The following is a 25,860-nucleotide window of genomic DNA, read 5'->3' as shown; positions in this document are numbered from 1 at the left end:
GGGTCCACATTCAGTTTTTGCAACACTCTCTCAATGGTGCTTGTCATTGCTCTGCCTCTGCAAATGAAGAAATGGGAAAACTGCAAGTCCTATGCCAGTGGGAAAGGATATCCTCCCTTAAAAGTTGTTTTCACCTCTGACTCATTCTTTCTGGAGGGTATACTGGCAAAATGATGTCCAAAAATGAGATGGCATGAATTCTTGGAGAGGCTTGGAGAAGTAATATACATGCTAAGGGATTTTTCACCTGAATTAATTTTGTGTCATCATTAATTTTAGATGTCTCTTTGCAGAAGCCCCCTCCTAGAGAGACCATAGCTACCCTAAGACAAAATCTTTATTCATAGCATGTGTCCTCTAGGAAACTTGCTATGAGGAAAGTTGGGGAGTGGATCTTTCCTTGATGATCTCAGAAGATTATATTTGAGGACATCCTACAGTTGTTGTACACAAGCCATTATTTTTTGTTACTGTTATTATAACTATTGGGAGAGGGAAGAGAAAACTCGTTGAAGAACGACTGATCCCAGTCAGTTAGATATTGGGAAGAAATGATACCTTCATGTGTCCATGCATCACTCTGGTTTCTGTTGTCTTCACTCCCATTTATGCAACTGTAGCTGCCATTAGCAGTAGTGTTAGCATCAGTTATCATCTGGATGAAGGTGTTAATCCAAAGCTAACTGGATATCAGCAATGTTAAGAGAAGGTAGAATACCTATCTGATGGCAGAATCAAGCTGTAAGTCAGTAGGGAGATAGTTTAGGAAAGTAAAATCAGCCTGAGAGATGTGTGGAATCTTATTCCTACCAGGAGGAAGAAAAACCATACCTGTGAATGTAAGGGATGCTGCTAGAGAGCAGTCCAAGGGAGACCCAGCCTGGTAATGGGTTTCACACTGTCTGTGGACAGAACAAAGCTGAAAGGCAATGCTGTGTTGAGTCTCTGCCCATTGTCTAGAGACAAAGCACATTAGGAGGAGGAAAAAGTAATGCCTGTTTGTGCCGTTTCATGACCGTCTCTGAAGTGATGTGCCCAGTCTTCTTGCAGTTTAAGTTAAATAAAGAAAATGCTGTACATGAGAGAAAAAAATGCATTGGAATGGTCAGCCTACAAACAAGGAAGGTATTCACCTTCAAAATAAGAATATCCACGGGGGTAAGGATCATCTGTCAACTATTTCCATGGTAATTATTAAAGAGGGGGCATTTTTTGCAGTGTCAAGGATTAAGATCAAGAAACTATGCTTTTAGACTAAAGAAGGCAGCACTTATTTAGGTTATGGTCTTAGAGGAGCATTTTTTAAATTTGGGGGTTTGGGGATTTTGGGGGGTTTTTTTGGTTTTTTGGTTTTTTTAAATAACCATATAGCTGTGTTGGCATGCTTGTTAGTGCAGTGGAAGCTTCCTGGTTTTGTAAATGAAATATGTCATACAAGCAAAAGGTCCAAGGTTAGATTGTGCATTCACATGGGAAAGCAATTCAAGTATAATTTGACATATCGGTAGGCTGCTACAGAAATGTAATGTTTTTTGTTGAAGAGCACATAAGCAAAAGTATTAGTAACACTGATGTAATGAGAAACTAAAAAATTCAAGAGGGTCAGGGTAGAAGATGTAAGTGATACTTGTTATCTCTGATCCCTCTAATACCACTGTTCACTGAAGTAATATCAGAAAGGACAAATAACATATTTCAACTACTGATGCAGAGATATACTCAAGATAACTGAAAATAGATCCTTCCAAACCCCTCAACCACGAAAGACATATTTTACACCAAGCCTTTCTTTTAATGTCTGATCTCTTAAAAAAAACACAAACCAACAAAAAAAAAACACCAAAACCCAAACCTCTTCTTTGCAGTCATGTGTACGTGATTACTGGCAAATTCATCCATTAATCTTTCTAAGTGAAATGATTTTTTTTCCCCAATACTCCTATTACTAACATTTTTCAGGCTGATAGATTGCACTCTTATAAGCTTCTAAATGGGGTATATAACAAATGTATTCCAATGAACTGAGAAAACGAGAGAAAGGGAGAAAACCCTTTGACTGACTCTGAGGTGTTATCTGTATAGTAAAAATAAATACGTGGTTCCAAATTACTCTGAATGCTTCAGTGTACGTATATGTTTTTGTGCTAAGCATGTTCAACTCTAAACCTCACTTCAAAACCTATATTCTTTAGGGTATGTTTTAAAGTTAATACCTACAGAATCTTTCCACAAGAGATAATCCACATTTTTCTCATATGCTCGTGTATTTTCAAATATCTAGGGGCTTGCCTGCACAAAGGAAAATGAGGAAGTTGAGGGTAAATCAAATAAATTTAAATCCTTTAAGTGAGATTAAGCTGCTGCTAGGAGAAGTGAGAGTATTTCCAGAGGGATTTAATATTCTTTAATTTGTAGAATATGGTAATAGAAAATAAAGAATATTTGAGAAGATGTCTACTCTGTTCCCCTGCTCCAAGGCAGGATTAACTATTTGCATTGACTTTACTTAGACTGAGTCTTCTCGGTCCTTTCAAGTCTCCTATTGCAGAAAGAACACATATTGAGAACAATCAGGTTTCCACACAATGAGTTTATCACACTAAACTTGCCTGATCCACAATTTAGAATGCTACGATGTTTAAAGAATGATTTTGCATCTTAAATGCCTGGGTCAACTTTCCTATACCTTGTGGCTTTTCTTTGCAGAGAAACAAATTCATCATGGTTTTGTCCATTTTACAAAGGCATTTTGCTTTTGTGAGTTTAGTCTCTGACAAAACAAATGACTTGAGGGCAGACCGTAGCCATTAGGCGTCACTTGGTATTGTCTGAAGGGAGGATAGCTTACAATGTTTTCTAATCGAAACCTTCTTGTTTCTCTGCTATTTCCATTGATTGATGAGAAGATGAATAGACCTGGAAGAACGAATGTGTATTCAGCCTCTTGATTGACAGGTGATATTGACTGTCAGTCAGTCTGGGGGTTTCACTTCACCAATACCACCAAGTCCAGCTTTGTTGATCCTGATACTTTTCCCACCAGTTACCTATTCAGTAGTCTTCTACTTGCCCAATTAGCTGTCCATACCCTCTTCTTGCCTAGTCTTTTGTGTCTATGCCTGTTCTTTCTCATCTGATGTCATCTCTAGATAAATTTCTGATCTCTCTTATGACGTCCTAGCAGTATACAAAAGTTACCTTTGCTCTGCTAATACTTTATGGGTGATCAAGTTGAATAAGCTGTTCCAGGAACATTTCCTCCATTCAAATAAAAGTGGCAAAAATAGTTCTTATTTTTGTATGAAAAAAACCAAAAGCATTTGGTATGACTCTGTGTATACGTCTGAGTAGGATAAATGCTACACACAAACGGAAAAAAAAAAAGTATGATTTATAAAGAAATGCTGATAGATGTGGCAGAAGTCACGAGAGACGCAACGTTCTCACAAGCTGGTGTCCTTCTGTAGTTTGCTGATACCATACGCTGCTGAACTCTGTCGGGTACCTACAGCATCCACTGCAGCTGAAAGTGAAAAATTTTGAGTGCTTTGAACTTGCTACAGGTCAGTTGAAAACTGTTTAGCTCAAATGTCTCGGTAATGGTGGTATAGCATGTATGGGGAAAAACTTTAGCTCCAGTCACCCTCAAACTTCCATGTTTACCTACGTGATAAGGTGATGTAGTACATGTTACTCTGTAATGACAATAATAATAGAAAAAAGAAGCCCACCTAGCAGAACTTGCTGACTCAGTGCCTACCCTCAGCTCCTGCAAGAAAACAACTATGATTGTTTTTTGAACTCTAGTTGTGTTCACACCAAGTGCGAGAGAGGCTTTACAGGAAAACGTTCATGTAAGGAAGGTTGTACCAGTTAAACAGAAGTGTGAATTTAATAATAGTTTCTTAAAAGTGTTAAGGGTACACGCACTCCATCTTTCCCTCTATCTTGCTCCTATATATTTTTACTCCAGGCCATTCTTTGCTTCGAATTGACCATTTTCTCCAGAGTTCACTAATGGATCAACATGCTGTCTATATGTATTATGTTGATATGGAAGGTGGTGTTTGCATCCATTTTTCTGCAGTATTTGATATTTTACTGTGATTTCTTTGGTATATGCATGTAGCTTTTTATGCACCCTATATGTTTTTGTCTCTTTAATTTAAAATTATTCTTCTTCTGTTTCCTAAAGTATCTGAGGAGAAATGTGGGCACTGATAGCCCTTTTCCTAGCAAAGCTGAAAGCAAGCAGCAGTTCTTGAAGAGACATAATGCAAACCTCTCCCCTTGATTACTGTTACCACTAACATGCTTGACTTGAACTCTTGCTCCCCTTCCAGTTTTGTTTTATTTCGTGAATCTTTGAGCTTTAGAGTCCATAGTTAGCTGCTGTTCTCTTTCTTTGCAGATGCCAGTGTATTATTACCCATCTGGTCAGTACCCTACCTCAACAACTCAGCAGTACAGACCCATTGCCTCAGTTCAGTACAATGCACAGCGGAGTCAACAGATCCCACAGACTGCACAGCAAGCAGGTATTTGCATCTGTTACTCATTTCTTCAGCTGCTTGCAGTGCCTTTCACCAATAGGTGAAACCTATTGGTTGTGTTTTAGTTTTGAATTTGAACAGCAGAGGAGAAAGCTGGTTGCTGTTCTGTTTGAAAATATGGTGAAAATTACAAATCGAGAAACCCTGTGCTTGGAGATACCAAGCAATGGAAGAGCAGAGGTTGCGTTCTCCGCCACTGCTGTTCTGCATGCAGTGCTATGTCCTCAGTGTCCATGCTCCATGTGACAGGACACAGAGAGATCCAGGAGAGAACTGGTGTGAGCAGTCACATTGCACGTTCAGGCCAACTGTTGCAGTTTGTCCTTCATCATGCAAATTCCCCAAACATTTGTAAGACTCTACAAGGTGGATAGTTTTGCAGTGATGCAGAAAGGGCCAGTCGTGCTCCACTACCTTCTGCTCTCCCCGAGCCCGAGGAGCGGTGAGGTGGTCCCTGTGGTTGGTGCCCATCGGCACCAGCTCCCTGCAGCGACGTGCGGCTGGAAGGGGGGCCGTTACACTGTAAGAGAGTGAGTAGCAGGTCTCACAGTGAACCGGTCTCTTTTCCTGCTGTGTCATGCCACTCCTGATGACACCGGAGTAAGAGGGACGTAGGCAGAATTGGGCTGGTATGTGTCAGGGGAGGGCAGGTGTGGTGCTTGTGAAGGGGTGCTCACATTTCAAGGGAATAAACCGTTCTTCTGAGTTTGGAGATTTTTTTTATTAAGTTGTTGATTGTCTGTTTCTTTAGTGCACATCTCCCCTCGTAGGGTGTCTCAAAGAGTAACTCCAAGGTATATGTTGTTTCCCAGTAGGGCTTGCAATTACAGGCATGCCAGGTAGGACAAAGCATTCATTGTTCTGTCTGGGTTTGGCAGAAACCCTTCTGAATGGCAAAGCAGGTTGCCTGCAAAGACATAGATATAAAAGTTTTTTAAGATGCAAGTCAAGAGCCTAGATATGAGATGTGAACCAGATTTATGGGGTCATCCAACCCATCAACCTGTCTCTGTAATGTGACTGCTGGCAATTTTGTTCACACTGTCTCAGGCGCTCAGGGAAACAAAGACACAGCAAACACAGCTATAACTAAGCAATTCATTACGTTGTTGTTTTTGGGGTTTTTTTAAGCTGTTCTGTGTTCTAATAAAATTGGTGGCATTTTGGTCATTGTCAGTGGTGGCTGACTGTGTCTGCTTTCATACCTTCATAATTAAACACTCTTGAGAGAGAGGAGGGTGAAACATTGCACAAAGGTCATCTGTCTCTTCTAGCTTCTCCTGCCTGACAGTCTGGTACCATATTTATTATCTCTATATAGTGGGTCTTTGAACCTAAGTGCAAATCAACTTAGATGATATTATATGGGTCTACTGTGTTGTTATAAAATCATATTTGCCAGTTTAATGCTACATCCATAGCATAGTGGAGATTATGGTAAATGAAGTGCACAAGAGATGGTCTGAAGCACTTGAGTGATGTTCTGGAGAAGATCCAGCTATTTGATCTTGAGGAAATCCTGGTTTTAAAGATATATCGTAGCACAGGAGCTGTTATGTCTAAGTGCAGACAACGCAGAGATGCAAATGCTAATTTTGTTTCTGTGTTTACTGCATCGTTTTCCTTACATGTTTGGAAAACATGAGTCAAGGAGTTTGTGTAAAATCTCTAGCGCGTCAGTCTTTTCCCGCAATTCGCTCTTTCAGCTGCCTGCTCAGTTGGAAACATTATTCTTATCTCTTGTTTAAAAATGAAAACATTGTGACTACAGTTTAGACTCCCTGCTGTGGCAATGATTTGAAGCGTTTAGTTGTTCTCAGATCTTGAGACTTGGCTCAGAACAGATTCCTCAAGCTGGTTCATCCCGTTGGGCTCAGATACATCCTTTCCCATAGCGGTCGTCCGAGTGTGTGATAGGTGTGCCAGGAAGCAGCTTGCAGTTCCCTACAGGTCTTTTCTTGGAGATGGCTTAAGGATCGTTTGACTTTGCGTTCCACTGCGTCCCTTGGTATTTGGAAAATAACTAGTTTTCCAGAGTGTCACATAATTTTACTAAAATAAAAGAGAAATGAAAATATAGGAAAGCATATTATTTATGCTACAGATTTCTTGAAGGAGGTTCACTGTAAGCACCAAGACACCAAAACCCCAAATGATTCAATGATGGTTTCGGGTGGCTTTGTGCCCAGTGTCACTGCATTTGCTTTCCTTACCATCAGCCTCCCCACACAGATACATTTTGCTCCTCATGTGCCCTGTGGCTTCAGCCCACCTGCAAAATCCTCATCGCTTTTGGCTCCTCTTTGATGCCCCATAGCTGCTCACTGGGCAGGAGACGGTGTTTTGCCACCACAGCAGATTGACTGGCAGCACCTAAACAGAGCGAATAACTGCTTGCTCGTACTGCAGCCTTATGACAGGAGGGCAAGGGAGCTGGGGCGTCCCTCTGCTCTTTCAAGCCACAGATTTTTATGAAACTTTAGAAATGTCGTATCTTTGCAGCTTTCATCTCTCTGTTGAATGTGATAGAAATTAGGCGATGAACTCAAAACGTTCCTCTGCGGGTTATTTGAGGGAAACTGGCAGAGTAATCACATTCATTTTTCCTTCAGAAACCAGTTTTAAAAAAACAAAACACACAACCACCAAAAAACCTTTTAAATCTTCCTAGACACTTGTACATGACTGGAAAACAGCAATCAACGAGCGAGTGTTTCAGACCGTGGTTTCCCTTTCCATGCAGTCTTAGCTTCAGATCAGCATGTGAGCAGGTTGTGCGGGAGCTGGGAATAACTAGGGGCGGGAAAATGAAGATGTGAAGGAGAATAACGCTGGTGAAACAGAACGCAGGTCAGGAATATTGAGGATGGGGGGGGGGGTAGATGGGAAAGAGGCAGATGAAAAGATGATTTCTGAAATGGTTTTCCCAAAGACCTCGCAACACTTGCTGCTACTTCGGAGGGAGGACGGCTGCAGTGCAGGCAGGCCCATGGGAGCCCAGGCTGTCTGCCTGTACTTGCCAGCTGGCTCGTATGGCAGCGTGAACAGGGAGGCAGCCTCAGCCTGGCAGCTCAGAAAATCTTTTATTAAAATAAAGAAGTTTGTCTGCTTGGAGGAGCTTTTGGAAGCTTTTGAGGCAGCACCAAGGAGTTCAGATCTTACATTCCCCATTTTGGGCTGCAGAGGTCAAAGTTTGATCTAATGCCAGCAATTTGTTTCATTTTTCTTAGAAAAGGTCTCATCAGGAGCAGAGCAATATTGATGACTTTTTCAGCAAACAGCTAAAGTAAAATGTCAGCACAACATCTGTGGTGGCTAAGGGAGCCTGTACTCTCTCGTGGCTCTGGAAGGAGAGCAATATTAAGTTAAAATGGCTCCAGGGTAGAAAAAAAGATGAGCTCACCTAAAATTAGATTAGAGCTCTGGCAGCAATAAATCATTTGGAGAGAAGGATGAGAACTTTTTTGTGTGTTTATTTAGATATTTTTTTTTTTTTTTTTCCTTAAGTGCTGGCTTGTATGGGAACATAAGTGACCCATTTCTGTCAGAAGCCTGGTACAAAGAGCATTGTCCATGAAGATTTTATAAAATCCTCTGCCATTTGAATACGTGTGCTTCTGTTCAAGCCAAAATATGGTATGTGACGGCATGGTAGCATGGTCTGTGAACAGAAATACTTTTCTTTCACTCAGATACATACCATCATTGCTCTTCTTCTTTATGCTTCTTCTGCACCATTTTTGTGTCCAGTCCTGCGCAGTGCAGAGTTTTTCAAAATGTTGCCAATGAGTGGGGCCAGGGTCAAGGCGGTGTCTGTCACACTGTGACGTGCGTGTGACATCATATGTGGATTCTTAGGGTGCGTTCAGGCAGCTGTTCTCAAAACCAGTATGCTCATTTTTCAAACTCTTTGGGTATCTTGCTATTACTCATTTCTGCACTCTATAACAGATGATACTTAAGATACTGTGAAATGCCCAGTTCTGTAACCACACAGAAGAAAATATTATTTCTGTGTTCTCATCTAGCAGTACTCTATAAATTGCACATCTAGCATCATCGGTATTTCATTCTTCAGTAATTCTCTCTATATTGATAGTTTTGAAGGCTTTCAATCCTACTTATTGTGTTTGAATAGAAAAATAGAGATATATTGATGATAAATCAGTAACGATTTGTATTTTATCATGACAGAAGAAATCAGCAATGTGTTATTTTATATCTGTGTCTCTGTATTTTCTTCCATTATAGCAAGTGCTGTGCACTTTGAGGATTTTTCGTCTTTAGGGTGCTTTATAAGCAAGAGCTGGATAAGTACATGAGTATTACTTTGGTATATGCAACTGTTCTTATTGCTGTTCACAAATGAACAAGCTGCAACAAATAACATGATTTTTTCCTGCTGGTTCATTGTTGTATGTCTGCCTCGTGTTCCAGATAATTTCAGAGCGCAACAGAAATTTTATGGATAAAATAATATCTAGATTCTTGTTTGGGCCTAGCTCTAAAAGGCAGTTAGCATGTTTTTTCACACAGTTGTAAGGTAAAAATCTGTGGCATATGTTTTGCATCACTAATGAAGATCACCTTTTGAGAATACAGCTAAGACCTATAGTATTTGATTAAAAAAAATCTTCCAGCCAACGGTTTACACTATAATATTTCCAGAGAAAATAAGATGGTATTTGGCATAATTGGATGGTCTGTAATTCCTGCAATTAATGTAATGATTTTAGGATTTCTCATACATTTGAGAATAAACAAAAGTTGCCATTATAACCCGTTTCAGTGCCCAGATAGCATGAGAAGGCGCAGATTGCATAGGAAATCTCTGCCTTTCCTAAAAGCAGTATTGTTGGTTGTGTACAGTAGGCAAAGGAAGTCATCGTGTGAAGGAAGTATATATCTGAACACTGCGTGGATCTAGAATCCTTTCTTAATAAGTATACATGGATCTTCTGTAAACAGCAAATGTTCGCCTTGAAGGAAAGGTAATATTTGTGATGGAGTACTGTATTATTAGCCTTTACAGCTTCCAGTAAGGAAAAAGAGGCAATTGTCGCTTTAATGCATCTCTGAAACAAATTTTAAGTGAAGATAACATGTACCTTTAACAGAGTCCATAAATTTGTTTAGGTAGAATTCAGAGTCAAATTGACAATGAAATACTGAATTTTTGCTTAATTTAATCATTTGGGTGTTGGCATAATTGAAGAGTGTTATCTTCAAGTCTCTTTCATCGTCTTTGTCTCCTGAAAGCATTTGTCACTATAAACTGATACTGAGAGGAAAAAAAAAATGGGGGAAGGGAAATGTGCAGCACTGAAAAAAAATTGGTTTGTTATCATGGTCATTAGAGGACCTTATAAAGAAAGATTGCCACTTTCTACCTTCATTAGCAACCTGACAGGAGCTCATGGTCCATGATAGATTTGTTTGCATAATTCCGTCTATAATTTCTGTGCTTATATAAACATAAACAACTTAAATTTTTAAGTATCTAATTATCTGAAGAAACTATTTCTCCAACAGTAATTGCTTACTGCACTATTGAAACAGATTTGTACGGAAGGTGTCCATCTGTGTTTAATGCTATTTTTTTTCTGCAGATACTGCTGCTCCTGAAAAGCACTGCAAGGGTTGTGTGTCTCATTTTTACAGGGGCTTAACAGGAATGGGAGGGACAGAGCCCTACTGTTTTATATACTTAAGTGTAGTGCTACGTTCATTAATGTTGATGTAAGGCTTTGAAATTTAAAAGCATTTTATGAAATAGTAGGGCCAGATCAAGAAGGAGTTTGTAGCAATTGCAGTAGGAGGACTAAGTTCAAAATCGTGATCTTGAAGTGATCCACATCGATATTATTAGTTTCTTTGCAAGTATTTTATGTTTAAGTTGCCTAGAAACTTTAAGCTTTACCTACAAACGCTTCCATTTGGACAGTACTGAGTGTCTCAGACCACGAGCATCTGCAAGGCAGAGCTCAGCGCTCCTCCTGCCAGCTGCCTTAGAGACTTCTGATGGATGTGCCATGGAAGCGCCTGTAGCAAACCTAGAGGACTGCTTGTCAGGCTTGTTCTTCTCCCTGCCCCCCCCCCCCCCCCCCCGCCCCATCTCGTCTGGAAAAGATGGAGGCCGCCTTGGGTTTTGGTTGGGGGTTTTTTTTTCATTTAATTTTATAATCTGGTTCTAACATTAGGCATTCCCATGGTACGAGAAACCCGGATGCCTTGGCCCAAGAGGGTTTCAGCCCATGTTGTGCACTGCAGGGGAAATGCTCGCCGGGATCTCTGCTGTTCAGGGACATTCTCCATCTTTCTTGCAGTGCGTTCTTTAAAGGTGTGAAGAAACAGAGAATTAGGTGCATGAAAAAGAAGGGCATAAAGCGAGAAACCTCCTTAGTTCTGATTATATATTTTATGTTCTTTTTTTGCAAGTTTAACGTCTTGCTTTTATAGTATTTCGCTATTGTATACGGTGTGTGATTAAGATTAGCTCCAAGACCCATCCACCTCCTCAGTGTTTCCTATTAGCCACCCATAGGGAGTTTCCTACCTAGAGTTTTGCACCCTGGATTTCATTCCACTACTGCTGGAGGAGGATTCTGTGACTGAATACTGTATTTGATACTTTTCAGAAGCTTGCTGGGAGAGCCAGGACTAAACCTTAACAGTTTTTAAATTTCTAGTCTTAGAAGCACTAAATCCTGTTGTCCTTCTGACATTAAGCAATAGTGCTGCACCAGTACTGAACCAGCATTCAGCTTTACAGAATATGTGTAATTTAAATTAATAGCAGAATTAATACTTTCACACTCACTGCAGCATACTTGATTCTGAAAATTAAAAGGCAATATCACTTTTGTCAAAAAGCTTTGTTCTTCCTCAGATGACTTGTTTAATTATTCAGCATTCACACCAAGAGAGAACAAATATTGAGGGAAGAGAACACTGGCAAGCTCGACAGCCATAAGAGTCTTAAGACAGGCGTTTATTTGTGGTTTTCTTTCAAGGCTTCTCAACTTTTGTTCAACTTCTCTAGCACTAATTAAAATCTAAGCTATTTCTGACAGAGTTCCTACAGTTTCACACTAAAATGCAAATTTAAATTTTTTATATATGTTTTTTTTTTTTTTTTTTTAGAGAATTAGTATGTGTTTAATCTCATGTCAGTTAATGTACAGGAGCAAGCAGAGAGAGAAAAGATTTCTAACAGCATTGTGCAGTGAACAGGACATCAAAATAGCCTCTGTAAAAATTGCAGAGGCCACACTAAGATGGAGGGAGTGCTCTAAGGTATTCAACAATGTCTACAAAGAATCTTTGTATTTCTATCTTTTCTTTGCCAAAAAAGAGTCATACATCATCTCTATTGCTAATTCTGTGTTGAATCAATGCACAGGGCTTCCACTTCTTGCAGTGGAATTTTCCAGCAGTGAATAATTGAGAGGTTTATATTGTAGTCCTTGAGAGCAAAGACAGATTTCATCTTTTGGGTTGGGTTTTTTGTTTGTTTGGTTGGGTTTTTTCCCCGATACCATCCTGCCATTGCTAGAACTGGTGGAGCTCCACCATTGACAGAAATGCTAGAAGGCCTCTCTGGAGGGGTAGAGGCCATCTCTAGCTCTGCTTCAGGCATGCTGCTCACAGTAGGTCTCTAGGCTTTGGGGCTTGGTTTTCTGTAACTTTCCTGCAGATGAAAGCGTGCAGTGGGATGGAGAAGTGCAGGAGGGCTTTTGGGTCTAAGCTAGTAATTGAAGAAATACTCAAAAAGTACACCAGACATCTGTGCTGCAGAGCAGGGCCGGGGGGGGGGGGGTTGCCTTACAGTTGCTATTGGTTGAGGATTTAAGAATCGAAGCACACTTTGCAGTTGTAAAACTTAATAGAACAGGACACTTATTTAGATTGGGACGCAGCAGAAGAAATGCATGTTGAGTATGAGTTGCCTGGAAGAAGGGCCACAGCGTGTGTTCAGTGTTAGGGCAGAGGAACTCAAGAACGATGTCCCAGTAACTGAAGCACTGTTCTGCTGACCAGCCCTGATACGTAAAAAGGGCCCAGTGCCTTTACCTGAATTTTGTTCAAACTTTGTTACAGTCAGTCGCTGTTTACCTAAACTGTCTGCAAGAACAGCATCCCTCTGCAATTGCAAGGACATTTTTATTTTGACTCAGCAATGTTGGATACATAGAATGTATGCATTTATATAGTAAGTGAGCAATTGTCTTAATTTCTCTTTTGTTTGTTTGCAAGTGAAATAAGGCTGATAGTGTGGGTTTGTGAAGGAGGCAGCCCTTGAGTCTTTTCGAAGAAAAGAGCTGGTTTCTTCAACAACAGGCAAGGATACCTGATACCTCTCCAAAGAGTTCTTCACCTTTTCCCCAGGTCCTGCTGTCTATTGCAGCTCGCTCTGTATGCACCAGAGCAGAGAGCATTCCTGCAGCATGAGCTAATTGTAATGCATGATGGCTGGTAGCTGTCATTTGTATTGGACAGAAAATTTAAAAAAATTGAATTTGCTGTCTGAGTGTCTGGTTCTAACAACAACTTGATTATTTCTGTTATTACTAGTGATACATAGCCCCTGCTGATGTTTCACTTCCAGTGGGTATCACTGGCATTTATCATTATGAACGATAAGGATAAACGCAGGTTTTCTTGCTGCAGACTCTGGTGAGGGTTCCTTCATGGCTAATAGGATGTAGATTGAGAAGGGAAAGAGGTGATTCTTTACTCAGCCTTTGCTGCCAGTCTAAAGACCTAGCTGTAAATAGGAGTCATTTTACATTAATTCACTCCAGAACTTCACTTACATTAACTCACTGTTTCTGCTTCTGTTTATGTGCTGGTGGCAAGACATGACTATATCCTCATCAGGAATGTTATTCTCAGGATGGAGAGACAAATAAGCACACTACTCAATATGTTGAACTGAAATTCCTTTTTACATAATGCTTTTTTTTGGAGTTTGAATGCCTAACCCAACCATACCTGAATAACGGGAAGTTAGATGAGCTTTTACCCCAGTTTATCTGGAAGGAGCTGAGATTAGAAGTACTTTAACACAGATTTTCCGTCTGTATTTTTACATATTTAATTTAATTTTTGTTTTCAATGCAGTTCCCAGGATCATGTCTTAGTGATAAATACAGTCTTTTGACTACTGTCACACAAGCACTTAAGAACAAGGAAAGGAAAAGAGGCCAATCTGTGCAATACTGATTTTTGCACCGTGATCATACCAAGGAGCTACAGCTAGCCTTGAGAGCCCTCTGTGCTAAGAACTGTATATATAAATGTGAAGAGATTTTCTTTTTCACTCCTGGGACCCAGCATAGAGCTTGCATCCAGGCCTAAAAGAATATTAAGGTAGGCAACATGGTGGCCGTCCAATTCAGGGCTGTTGTCGATCTCTAAAAAGTTCCTTAGACAGCTTAGGTAAATCAGAAAAAGAAAGAAAAAGCTTTTACTGTGGCAGCTGTTCGTTCATTCACTACCTGTAAAACATTGGGCACCCAAAGTTCCTACTGAGTGCTGAAAACAGTAAGTAGCTTTTGGGATCATACGTGTGCTTTCCTAAATATTACTGTTTGGAATAATTCATGTGTTTGCAAGTGTTTGAATTTCTCTTCGTCTTCAGTCTTGGTGTTCTTTATATTTGCTTATACAATGAGAAGCCACAACCATCATGAGAAGTGACTAGTGGATTTTGCCTGTAAATAACAGCAGTCCTTTGCATGTTGTGAATCATTTATTTTTGAAAGACCTTAGCCTTGTGGCATTACTTAAGAAAAAAAAAAAAAAGCGCAGCCATTTCTGAGCAAGCAAATATTTAGGCTATATAGATATATAAGTATCCTTGCTCTTTTTGTCAGCTTGTGTTATCAAAACAATTTATTATATGCTTCAGCACTGTCCTCAGGGCTTCCAAGTACCATGCTGGTAAAACAGAACATCTTCAATAGCGTCTGCTCAACAATGCTGCATTTCCAGTTTGTGCTTTGTTGAGAACTACCTTTCATCAGGTGCTGAGTTTGCAGGGGTGCAAAAGACTGGATTTTTACAGGACCTACAAAGGAACCTCCAGAAATTAAAATTTTAAGGTTGCCAAGTGCCACTTAATAGAATAAGCAAAAGAAGGGAAATACGTTAAATTATAAAAAGGAATGTGCTCCTTCAAAATGATTGCTGCATTAATAGTTTGTATCAAATGGCAATTTTAATTCTGTCTCTATCAGAGAAATAGAAAACAATTAATCTTTTGTAGCACATTGTGAAAAATAAGGGCTTAAACATGATCTCAGTGAGGCCGTTCCTTCACTTAACCTTGAGCTGGGCAATAAATAATTATAAATGCAACTACATTGCAAAGCAAAAGTAATTTAGTGGAATAGAATTATCATCTAATGCAGGAACTAGAAATCTGAATTAGGTTTCCTGATGTTCTTTGTTGCAGAAAAGTGTGAATTTGCCTCTGTTTTGTGTGTAAAAATGTGGAGCCGGGTTTTACCAAGCACCTTTTATACCCAAGCTATCACTAAATGATTTGTATTGCATTCCTGGTATAGGCAAATGCTCTTGCGCTCTCTCAGCTAAAACTCACATAGAGCCTCTGATGATAGGACTTGTTTTATGGAGGGAGAAGGTGATGTCCAAGGTGTGTGGGTGTATTAACATCTTTCAAATAATTTCCTGCTCTTCACTCACGGCACCGCATCATCAGTGCTGCCTTCCATGAAATTTTTGGTGGTAGCACATCATATAAAGTTTCTGCTCCATTGTGGTGAGCTGCTGAGGAGACTAAAGATGCAAGTCAGAGCTGCTTTAGCCTGAGCCTCTCTCCCCTGCCCGTGCAGCTTCAGGGGATGACTTTCCCCTCAGTGCCACACTGCTGTTCCTTACAGCTGCTGTGCATGCCTTGCAGATCCCAAAGCAGTGTTGCTAACCTCACTTCACCTTGGGGCTTTTCAGCCAACTCCATAGAAGCCGGTCAGTGAAAGGATCAGTGAAGCAGATATGATATGGGTCATCAGTTCATATCATGGAGCAGTGTACAGGATGCTCTGATAAGGAGAGGCAAAGGATGGGGGGGGCGGGGAGCAGGAGTGAAAAGAACTGTATTTTTCTGCTCCAGATCCATGCCTCAGCATACTGGCCCACTGGAGCAATAGGCAGGAGCCGTTGAAGCCCCTGGCTAGCTCCATAAAAATGGGAAGCCATGAGTTTGTTATGTCAGGGTCATGCTAAGGAAGAAAACACTCCAAAGTAAAATAAACCAAATATTATTCTACTTTTCTTTGAATTGCTCATCTCTGTCTCCCAGAAATATGGCCTTGCAATATAAGGAGCAAGAAACTTGTTCCTAGGAAACATCGCTAGCAATAGCAGTGCATTTGTAGGGTATTGTTGAGTCTGCACACTTGTCCCACTAATTTCATAGCGGTACCATATGTCTGCAGTGAACCATATTTATATTTCCATGGTGGAAACTCCACAGTGATAAAGACTCATTTGCTTTTATCCATTTTGTCTGTGTGTTGATAGCGAGCTATGGAGTGTTTACAAACTAAATGGAAGAGATTTCTTAGTTTTATAAAATGTGAAAAATAAATGTAGTGTGTAATTGTGCACGCACTCTTCATTTCTTCTGTGCAAATTTGAGACTAACCAAATGGCTACAAAGGCTGACGTGGTATGCTTCAATTTGACAGAAGTTAAAGAAGTGTTGCTTGTACCTTTTTTCCCCTTCCCCCCCGCCCCCGCCCTTTGATGTATTTGTTACATTATAAGGAAGAAAGTGGAAGTGCAGAGCTATTCATTTTTATTAAGAGTTGTAGTCAGGTGAGCAGTGTGCGGTAGGACCGAGTCTTTTTAGTCCTCAAATAAATGAGTTTTCTGACCAATTTGAAGCCTGGAGGAGGGCACAGTTAGTTCAGTTTCTGTCTGCTCATTCTACTCAGTCCTGATGAATATGTTACATGAGTTTACAGTGGCGTTTGAAATGCATTAGGCAGCTCATTTGTGCTATTATATGGCCCATTGTGTAGATATAGAATGATACAATTTATTGGAGAAACAGGTGTGGGCATGTGGAAATACAATTTGCCTTAGAGAGTTGTTTCTAATTGACTAGTAAAACGCTGTTTCCGAGTAGGCCATAATTAGTCAGCCAGAGCTCTTTTCCTGAGTTTCCTCCTGTAAATGAACAGACTCAGCACATCTATCAAGTCAAAACTGAGAAAATGAGAGGGGAAAAAGCCTGAGTCTCCAATGAGCAAAGTGGTTGTATTTCTGTGAAGCAATCCCAGCAGGGTGCTTTGCTGAGTGATCCCAACATTGGCTTTGGAAAGAAATCCTGAATTTCTCATTTCTCGTAGGTTTGTTAAAGTTTTAATACACTTATGGTGGCTACTCATGCCAAGAGCGATGGCCTAAAAAATGGGCTGATAAACCCAAACCTTTCTCTGATACCCTCTTAAGAAGTGTCTCACATTTTCTCTCATCTTCTTTTCATTACGTTGTGGTGTGCAAATACCTTGGTAGTTACTGTAATAGCTCTCATCATGCTGAGCTCACTAAGCACAAAAGTGAATGTCAAAAACTTGTGTTGAATATCTGTTTTACAGCAGCATTGTTACAATGCTTTCAAAATCTTTAGGTCTGGACATGTTTAATCTGGAGATGAAACAAGTGATAACCCACTTTTTATAATATATTGTACTAGTTTGGAAATCTCAGTAAGTTTTGATAAGGAGAAATGTGATCTAGCTTGACTTTTATATGTATTGTGTTGGTGACAGACCTGTCATGCTGAGAGGTAGGACTTCACTGTGCATGCTATGCTGGTGATGGAACAGGGGTGGATGTTGGTGGATCTGCTGTGCAGGTGGTTGATTTCAGACTCCGCTTTAGTAGATTCAAGAATATCTCATTTATCTTCTTGTTCAGCAATTTGGGAATGAGATTTTTTTTTTAATACCTGAAAGTCAAAGGACTCCCAGCTATCTATTGTTTAGTGCAAGGTCCATAGAGCTTACTGGTTGGAGAAGGATACTTGCAGAGAAGGCACACTTCCTTGATGTGGAAAAGAGGAGAATATTTGGGTGTGCATTACAGGAGTCAGCTCTCAGAAAACCACCTGCTTAATTTGCAAGAGTTGACTTCTCTTCAAAAATCCGAAAAACTAGCTTGTTGGAGTGAAACCCAGAAGTCCAACAGTTAGGTGGAGTCATGTGTATAACTCCATAGCTGGGTTGTGCTGTAAATGAGCAAAAGCCGTAATGTTCCAAATTGTTGTTCAATTCCTTAGGTCAAGGTCATGTGTCGTGTCTTTCCAGTGGTTTTGAAACTAGGCATAATTTTATAGTCGTTTTCTGAGAACGCCCATGAGTTGCTTAAGAAACTGCCTTAGTCTTGCTGCACAGTGAAGGTACTAAAAGCATTCTTTTAGGATTCAGTATACCAGCTAAATTTTTACCTTTGCTCAAAAAGTGGCTATCCAAGCATTTTCTGTTGCTTCCTAATGTCTAAAGAAGGACAGAACTAAGAAGAAGATACTGAATCTGTCCTTTTCAAAACCTTGTTTCTTTAAACACCTGCAATTTCTACAACTGAGTGTATCTGTCATACTAGAAACACAGCCTGTGAGCCACTGGTGTCCTTGGGAAGAATTGTGTTGGCCCTGAGAGCTGCCCTTTGTTGCATGAATGTTGGGGACTTCCTAGTACCAGCAGCTCAGTCTTGTTTAAAAAGTACTTAAGATTTTTTTTTTTTCTTGGAAACAGTTTTGTGAGGTTAAGAGCAGTCACTGTATGACAGAAGCAAAGGTGAAACAGGCAATGCTTATTGAAATCATTCCCCCAAATCAGTTGTTTTCATGTGAAAACCAGTTGCCTCCTTTGACTTGTCCTTTTTTCTCCCTGCAGTGGAGCTGTGGGCCACTGAAGTGCATACTTACATCCATTCCTGTTCAGGTAATCATTTCAGGGATATGAGCCCCATCTTGCTCTGTAGGACTTGCTTACATGTTTTAAATGCTTTCCTGTATAAGGATTATTTTCCCCATATCTGAGGCAAGAGCATGAGCAGAACTGAGCAATACTGCTTCCTAAGGCACAGCAGATTCTGTTCTGATTCCAACTGATTTCTTAACATCTTCTATACCCATGCTTTGGGATGACCCCAAGACCAGATAAGTTTGTGTGGAGCTTTTTTGCCCATTTATTTTTCAGTATGCTTTGTGCTAATCTGTTTTTTTCCAAAGATGAACATCCTTTATACAATTAAGAAAAGCCCCACATGCGTGACTTCCAAGTATGAGAACGTGCATAGGCAGGTACATTCTTCCTTGTATGGCTAAACGAAGAGGAAAGAAAACTTGTGGCTTCAAGCGCCAACTCTCCCCACTGCAGGAGGTTAACATTTGACAAGATGACTGCCCTTTCGAGGTATCCCAGCAAAAGCAGATGCAGATTTTGTCAAGGCTTGATATTTTGAAATTCACTTTGCCTCCTCAGCGTACTTCTCACGGGCTTCTTCCCACAGCTCACAAAGGATCCATCTGGAGAAAATTGCTAGCAATGTATACCAATTCATCTGCGCGCTTGAATGTCTAGACTTGTGTAAGGGCTGATGTAAAGTCTTTATAAGCTGTCATGCTCAAAACCATTTTGAAGTCGTGCTGTGGAAATAAGATTAGAAATTCTGCTGGGGGGCACTTCAGCCATGTGTAGGGCAAATTCTGTTGCAGTATATATGATTATTAGGTAATTAAATACTGCATCTCAATCATATATGCCTAAGTTGCTGGAATTAAGGTTGTAGGGGCTACTTTTGCATTGCCTTTTCCTGATTTCTGAATATTTAACCATGCCACCCCGGTGCTCTCTGAGGCTGTACACAAGTGCACCGACCTGTGTTCCCATTTTATGTGACCCCTTACGGCAATACAGCTGTAGCCAAGCAATGACAAATTCCTCACAGTTCCCAGTGCTTGACTTTCATTTCAGGGACCTGCTTGTCTCTGTACAGATGTCTGTGTATGGCTTGCTCCAGATTTATTTCTCAAGCTTTTTCTTACAGTTCATGCATCCCTAGCTTTAGGAATAACTGCAGCTCCCTGCTAAAGGGTCCTTTAGTAGCGAAACTGCTGTGATCACACTGTGAAAGAGCAGGGCTGGCGCAAAGGGAGCCTTGGGGATTATGGGACTTCTCTTTACTTCAGACCTTAGCCTTGTGCTGGTGTGAGCTGACATTTGGGAGAGATGCATCTGCACAGACCATCCTGCGCCATCAGATTTCTTATTTGTGTGCAGGGCTTGGGAGAGAACGGTGCTGCATGACTGAAGTGTATGTAGGTTTACCATCCTCACTACTTCAGTCTTCGGTCTGAAAAGCAGTTTATTATCTACTGAGTTAGAATTGTAGTTGTATTTTGGCAGTACATTAAAATAGAGCCTTAACAAAGAGATACCAGTTGCCCTTGCTTGAGCAATAATATTGATCCCAAGAAGATGGAGAAGCTTTTGTCTTCTTGTTACAAAAGATTGTTATATTGACATAACAGAAACTGAAAAATTGAACATAATAAAGGGGGGAATTTTCCTTTCATTTGAAGGGCAACACTGCAAAAAGATGCTTTACAGTTACTAAGCTGTAAAAGCAGGTGGTAAAATACTCTCAGCTTCTATACAGTATTTACCTTTTATGGCAGCTTTCCAGAATCACTGTCTTAGGCCTATGAATCCTGCTACTACTTTCCTCGGAGACCTAAGGAACCTGACATGCATGGAGCATTTCCAGTTTTCGTGTTAACTTGTTGTTTGTGTTGCTATAGTTGCTAGAGCCCTCGAGTAGAGCCATGCCTGGGTATTATTGAACACCTAGTAAAAAGGAAGGGAGTTGGGGGGAAGTATGTGCCTCAGCAAGTTTCTGAGCAGTATGGAGAAAATGGGGAAAGGGAGACAGCAAGGAGCAGATGGCAAGAGGAAACATCACCTTCCCTCCTTTCCTTTTCATGGTGCTCTCTGTTTAGTTGTCTTCTTGGAAAGAGAGTCGTGAAATCCTAAGTCCATCACACTCACCGTGTTACAACATGCTGGGTTATGTTCTGTAATGAGATCTCGGAGGCCCAGGAGACCATCCTTCTTTTCCCTTTGGAAGAAAAATGAACTGCTGCTGCAGCAGCAGCTCAGAAGGCTGCTGTGGCCAGGGAGGCTGTGCAGCAGGGAGATCCTGGGAAGCTGTCAGAGGAGATGGAGAGGGAGCAATAGTTTTCCAGTGAATTGGGCTCTTCTTGAGACAAAGTAACATTTGTGCTCACATGGAGAAGTTAGCCTTCCAGGGGAAATGTCCCGAAAGACATTTTGAAGACTGGGTGTTTGGGAAGGAGAACGATTTCGAACCCATTTAAGAGTGAAATTTTCCAGGGAACAGGGGATAAAGTGAATGTTTTCTGGGTTAGAGAGTGTGGGAGGAATAGAAATAAGCATTTTCTGGTCACTTTTACTGCCCTGGTTACTGGAATGTTGTGAGGGGTTATTTCATCGCTTCAGGAGGACAAGCGACGACGACGCTTCAGGGCAGGTGATGGGGCAGGGAAGGGTATTCTTATTTCTTCTGTCATTGAAATCAAGTCAGGCGCTGTGGCAATTACTACTGCCTCCTACCCAATTTGCAGCAGAGAGGGGAGAATCCCTCCCCTGCTCAGAGGTAAAGTTTAGCAGGATATTTCCAGTCTTTTGGTAAGGTAGAATTTGGGGGATGCTGCCAACATGTTCCTTTATTTAAGTGGTAAATGTAAACCTGAAGGGCATAGACAAGAAAAAGAAAGGGGAGGAGTCACTTCCTTGTTACAGCTTTGATATTCTAGTTGTTGTTACTGAAGAAACAAAAATGCTCCTGTTCTTCTCCCTTGCTTGAAGAAATCTATTTCTGCCTTGTATTTCTATTAAGTGCTGTTAAAAAAAAATCATAATTACACTGTATTAAACTAATTCTTTTATACTGTATTAAGCTTAAATAATGGTGAATCCATATTTCCATTAGGTAGCAATGGAATATCTATTAAGAATAACACTTAACACACAATGAATTAATTCCTGCAAACGTTTCTAAAGAAGAATAGTGCTGCAGAGCCATAAATAAATGCACTGCACTGTGCTGTAATATCTGTACTACCCAGAATTTCAATTCAAGGAAAAAATGTTCTTTCGTCTAATCATTAGATTAGAGCTACAAAAAAAAAAAAAAAAAAAGGGTCAGGTTCAAAAAGGTGCTGAGCTCTTCTTTCCCATATGCTTTAGGGAAATTAGGAAAATAACTACTAACTTTTGTCACTTCTGCATCTTCTCCAAGTCTCCATCTGTAGAGAAGGTGTTTAGCTAGCTTACTTTTAAAGTATCAATCTGTATAAAGGTGTTTTTTACCGTTTCAGTTAGTGTCACTGGCACATTTTTCATACGGAGACTGTAAATACAGAAACACAATTCTCTCAGGCATTTACTGGCATAAACTCAAGAAATGGCCAACTTCCTCTAAAAAGTTACACGAACTCATTCTGTAAGTATGCAATATGTCTGAGGTCCTCAGGTTATACGGTAAGGGGTAGCATAGAAATAGATAGATATTCATTATCACTTCCCAAGGCAGTGTTTTGGATTAAATAAAAGTTAAAAATCCTTACCAGAAACACACTCTTTGTTAAATGTGCTTTATCTTTTGGAGATGAGCCAATTACAGTATAATTGCTGATAAACCTCTTTCAATCCACAGCAAAATGTAGCTGCTTCAGCCAAGTCATTAATTTCTCTTCTTGCCCTTAATTTAGGAGCCGTAAGGACTCAAAGACGTGCTTCCTAGTGTGTCAAAATGGGGGGAGGACTGTAATAATTGGAGGCAGATACAATTTGTTAAACTTTCCCTGATAATACAAGGAGAAGAGTCTGCCGTGTGGCTCCCCGTGGCACTGCCCAGGGAAACGTCCTCTTCAGAGGACATCCTCCGAAGTCCAGGTTGACTGTGAAGTCAGTCATGGCCTATGCTAGTACGTGAGAGGTTAGAATTTAGCCCTTGTGTCTTAAAATAATTTTTCAATGCTTTTACAGTAGTAAAACCTTGCCGTGGGAGGAGACTCTGGCATCATGCTTTTTCTGTGCTCCTTTTCCAGCGCTACTCTGAGCCATGGGAAGAGCCTGGCTCTTATAGCAGGTTTGAACTGGTGTGACGTGAACAAGTGTGCCCAGTAACTTGCTTCCTTCACAGAAGCGGTGATGCAGGTGCCAGCATGGCCATGGTGACTGCAGTACAGCCAAGTCCCCATCCCATTCTGGGTATTAGCACAGCTAAACCACTGCAACACTTGGGTCACTTTATGAGTCCTGTCGAAGCCATGCAGCAGGCAGGCGCAGGCAAGGTCTACTGTGGGTTGACAGCCTGTGGTTTGCTTCAATGCTTACAACCTGGAAGCAAGCGGCAGTTATTTTCCAGCTTCCGCATAAAAGGTAGCGTCTAAACTGTGACCTTCTGTGCCAAACTTTGTTGCAGAGCCAATTTGTAAATGCTTTGTATGTCAACTTTAGCTGGGAAGTCCCAGCCACTCTCACCATCGTAACGTTATCTTCCAAAAAGCCAACGAAAATACAGCTTTGATGTGTTTCTTTAGGTGCTCAGATGCCGTTGCATGTGAGGTATTATCATGAAAACCACATTATCGCAGTAATTCAGGGCCTTCGGGCATCTGATGTTGCCAATTGCCTTCACTTCTTGCTGGTATGTAATTTATCACTGGCATGGCCTACCCTGCTAAAATGCGCCCTTTGTGGGCAGAGGCGAAGCTAATATACTTTCAAAGTGTGTTTGAATTGCTCCAATAAATCACAGCTGTCACTGTGAGCAGTTTTATCACTTGCCAGAACAATATGTTATCTTCATGCTTTGTAGTCTTGATAGTATTCTGGACTGTTATTTGTGTAAATTGTAATGCATCATAACTTATTTTATCAAACAAATTTGAGCAGCCCTGATTTTTATTTTTTTTTTAAATGGAGACTTTGCTTTGCTCTGTAAAGAAGATGGCATTTTTATGGGATATATTTTATAGTTGTAATTAATATTTTTTATTATTAATTAACTCTAAGAACATTTGCAGTTTGTTTTCAACTTGTTAATTTTCATTCTTTTAAGCAGTTCATGCAGCTGGGGTAGCTTTGTTTTGTAGCTCATTTCCTCTCCCCCTCTGCTGTGTAGCAGTGTCGCGGGGGGAAGGAAGAGCAGCTACACAGTGATCCAGGGCCATGGAGTCTCTACAGTGAGTAGGACAGCGGCAAGATGCAGGAACCTCCCCACCTCATAGAGTTTATTTGCTATCTGTGCAGAATATCCACCAAACTAATCAATTGTGTGGATTTAAAATAAAAAAAACCTTCTCAAATCTGGAAAGCATTTGCAGGCAAGCCTTCCTACCTGAGACCTGCAGGACAGTGTAACAGGGAAGTCATGAGTAGTGTCTAAGTCATAATTAGTTCCTTCATCTGGGAGTCCTTCCCCTGAATCAGAAAGCTGCCGGGAGCATGAGCGGCACAAGGACTCAGAGCTGTGATGTGGTGCCCTGGCTCAGGCATGGGCTGGGGAGAGGGAAAGTTATGTTTCAGCAGCCAGACCCACTCTCCTGGGCAAGGACCAACTGTGCTCATGCCATCTGCTTGCCCTGTCCTTGTCCCTGTCCCGTTGGGAGTAGGACTGCTCCCATCCGCCAGCTCAGTCTCCCTGCCAGGCAGGTTCCTGGAAACTTCACTGTAAGCTCTGGACAGACACAAGCTCGTCCATCATATTTTTCTTCTCCTGCCACAGTGGTAGATGTGTTTATCAGTGTGACCCGTGGCTGCTTCAGGACCTTACTGTTACTCCTTGCAACACGAGCTTCTCCTCAGCTCTCCTTTCTTGGGGATGCATTAAATGCGCTGTTTCCAGGACAGCCAGTAAAATGCCTTCTTTTTATGGCCATGCCTAAAATACCAGTGAATATTTATGAACCAATTTGCCATGGCTTTTCCTATGATGGAAAAAAAAGTGTTTTCCTTTTAATTGATGCAATAGCTCATTCCACAATATGAGAACAAGGTCTATAAAGTAGTCTGACTTTATAATTATAAAATTATTTATTCCCAGCAGATATATTTGCTAAAATGTGAAGATTATATTCATCTGGGTTTTTTTAGTTTGAAGAAATTATGCTAATTGTTTAAAATTGAACAGTGACTCTACTGTAAGGAAAATTTATAGGTGTAGACTGAGTTCTTTGTCATGCGGAGTATTCTAAAGGTATTACTTATATTTGTCCTTTTTCAACTACAGAAGTTAGTGTTTATTCTCATGGTTTGCACTTGGAATGAGCAGTAGTTGCTAAAGAACGTTCTGCAGATGTGTTTGCAGATCCTGTGATTTTCTCTTTTCAAAAATTTTAGCTACACAGACATTTTTGGTGGATTGGCTAGGCACATCAGCTGCCACTTCAGAAAGGCATGTTGTAAATTTTACATGGAGAGACATTTCTGGCAGCTGCTTTGCGGTTTGACTTTGAGCAGCCCCAGAAGAAGTATATGTAATCAGTTACCTCATCCAGACTGTGTAAGCAAGAAACAAGTATTTTAGCCTAAGGTCAACTTGGATGTTTGCTGGTGCTGCATTAAATTCAATGATTGCGTGTATAGGAATTCATATATACTCCTGTCCATGTGCATAGATCATTTCATAGGCTCAGAGGAGCTAAGGATGGAGGATACTTGTGATTCTGTGAGAAACCACTAAGAAACCTGCTCTTCCCACAGAAGACATCTCCCACCTCAGCTGAGCCTGGGGAGCTGGCAGTTGCCTTTTAGCAAGCATTGCAAAGCCTTTGCAAACCCTTCGATATTAATTTTGAAATGTCCATTCATATTGGTTTGCTGGCAAATCTCTGATTTGCAGACACCTCTAGTTAAGACTTGTGCTCTGGCAAATGACTCCTACTACGCCCTCTTCCTCACTTCCCTGCCTGTATTGGCAGACTTTGGGCTCTGGGAATTTGGCCTTACCCTTGCAGGTGCTGACAGAAAAAAACACCCATCTTTTTTGCATCAAAGTAGGGTTCTTCATCCAACTGAAAATTTTGCAAAGCTCTGTACGTAACTCTTAGCAAATTCAGCACTCAAAGGTCTCTTCATATTATATATTATGTTGGAGATCAGCTGTTTTTCCACTGACTTTATTAATTGAGTATATAGCACTTCTCAGCACTGCTGGATTTCAAAATGTCTTATGAAGAAGT

The 25,860-nt window shown here is 40.7% G+C and overlaps 1 protein-coding gene across 29 annotated transcripts in view; it reads left to right on the top strand.

Annotated features, from left to right (window-relative positions):
- Nucleotides 1-25,860, top strand: part of ARPP21 (cAMP regulated phosphoprotein 21) — a 205,629-nt gene that overhangs the window by 161,841 nt on the left and 17,928 nt on the right. For all 29 annotated transcript variants that reach the window (XM_069809821.1, XM_069809971.1, XM_069809930.1 and 26 more), the window contains one exon: nt 4,412-4,538. In XM_069809821.1, the coding sequence (XP_069665922.1) occupies nt 4,412-4,538 (127 nt within the window). The remainder of the gene's footprint in view (nt 1-4,411; nt 4,539-25,860) is intronic.

This window comes from Haliaeetus albicilla, chromosome 2 (assembly GCF_947461875.1).
Source record: "Haliaeetus albicilla chromosome 2, bHalAlb1.1, whole genome shotgun sequence".
Taxonomy (NCBI): Eukaryota; Metazoa; Chordata; class Aves; order Accipitriformes; family Accipitridae; genus Haliaeetus; species Haliaeetus albicilla.
This window is presented reverse-complemented; position numbering and strand designations above follow the sequence as displayed.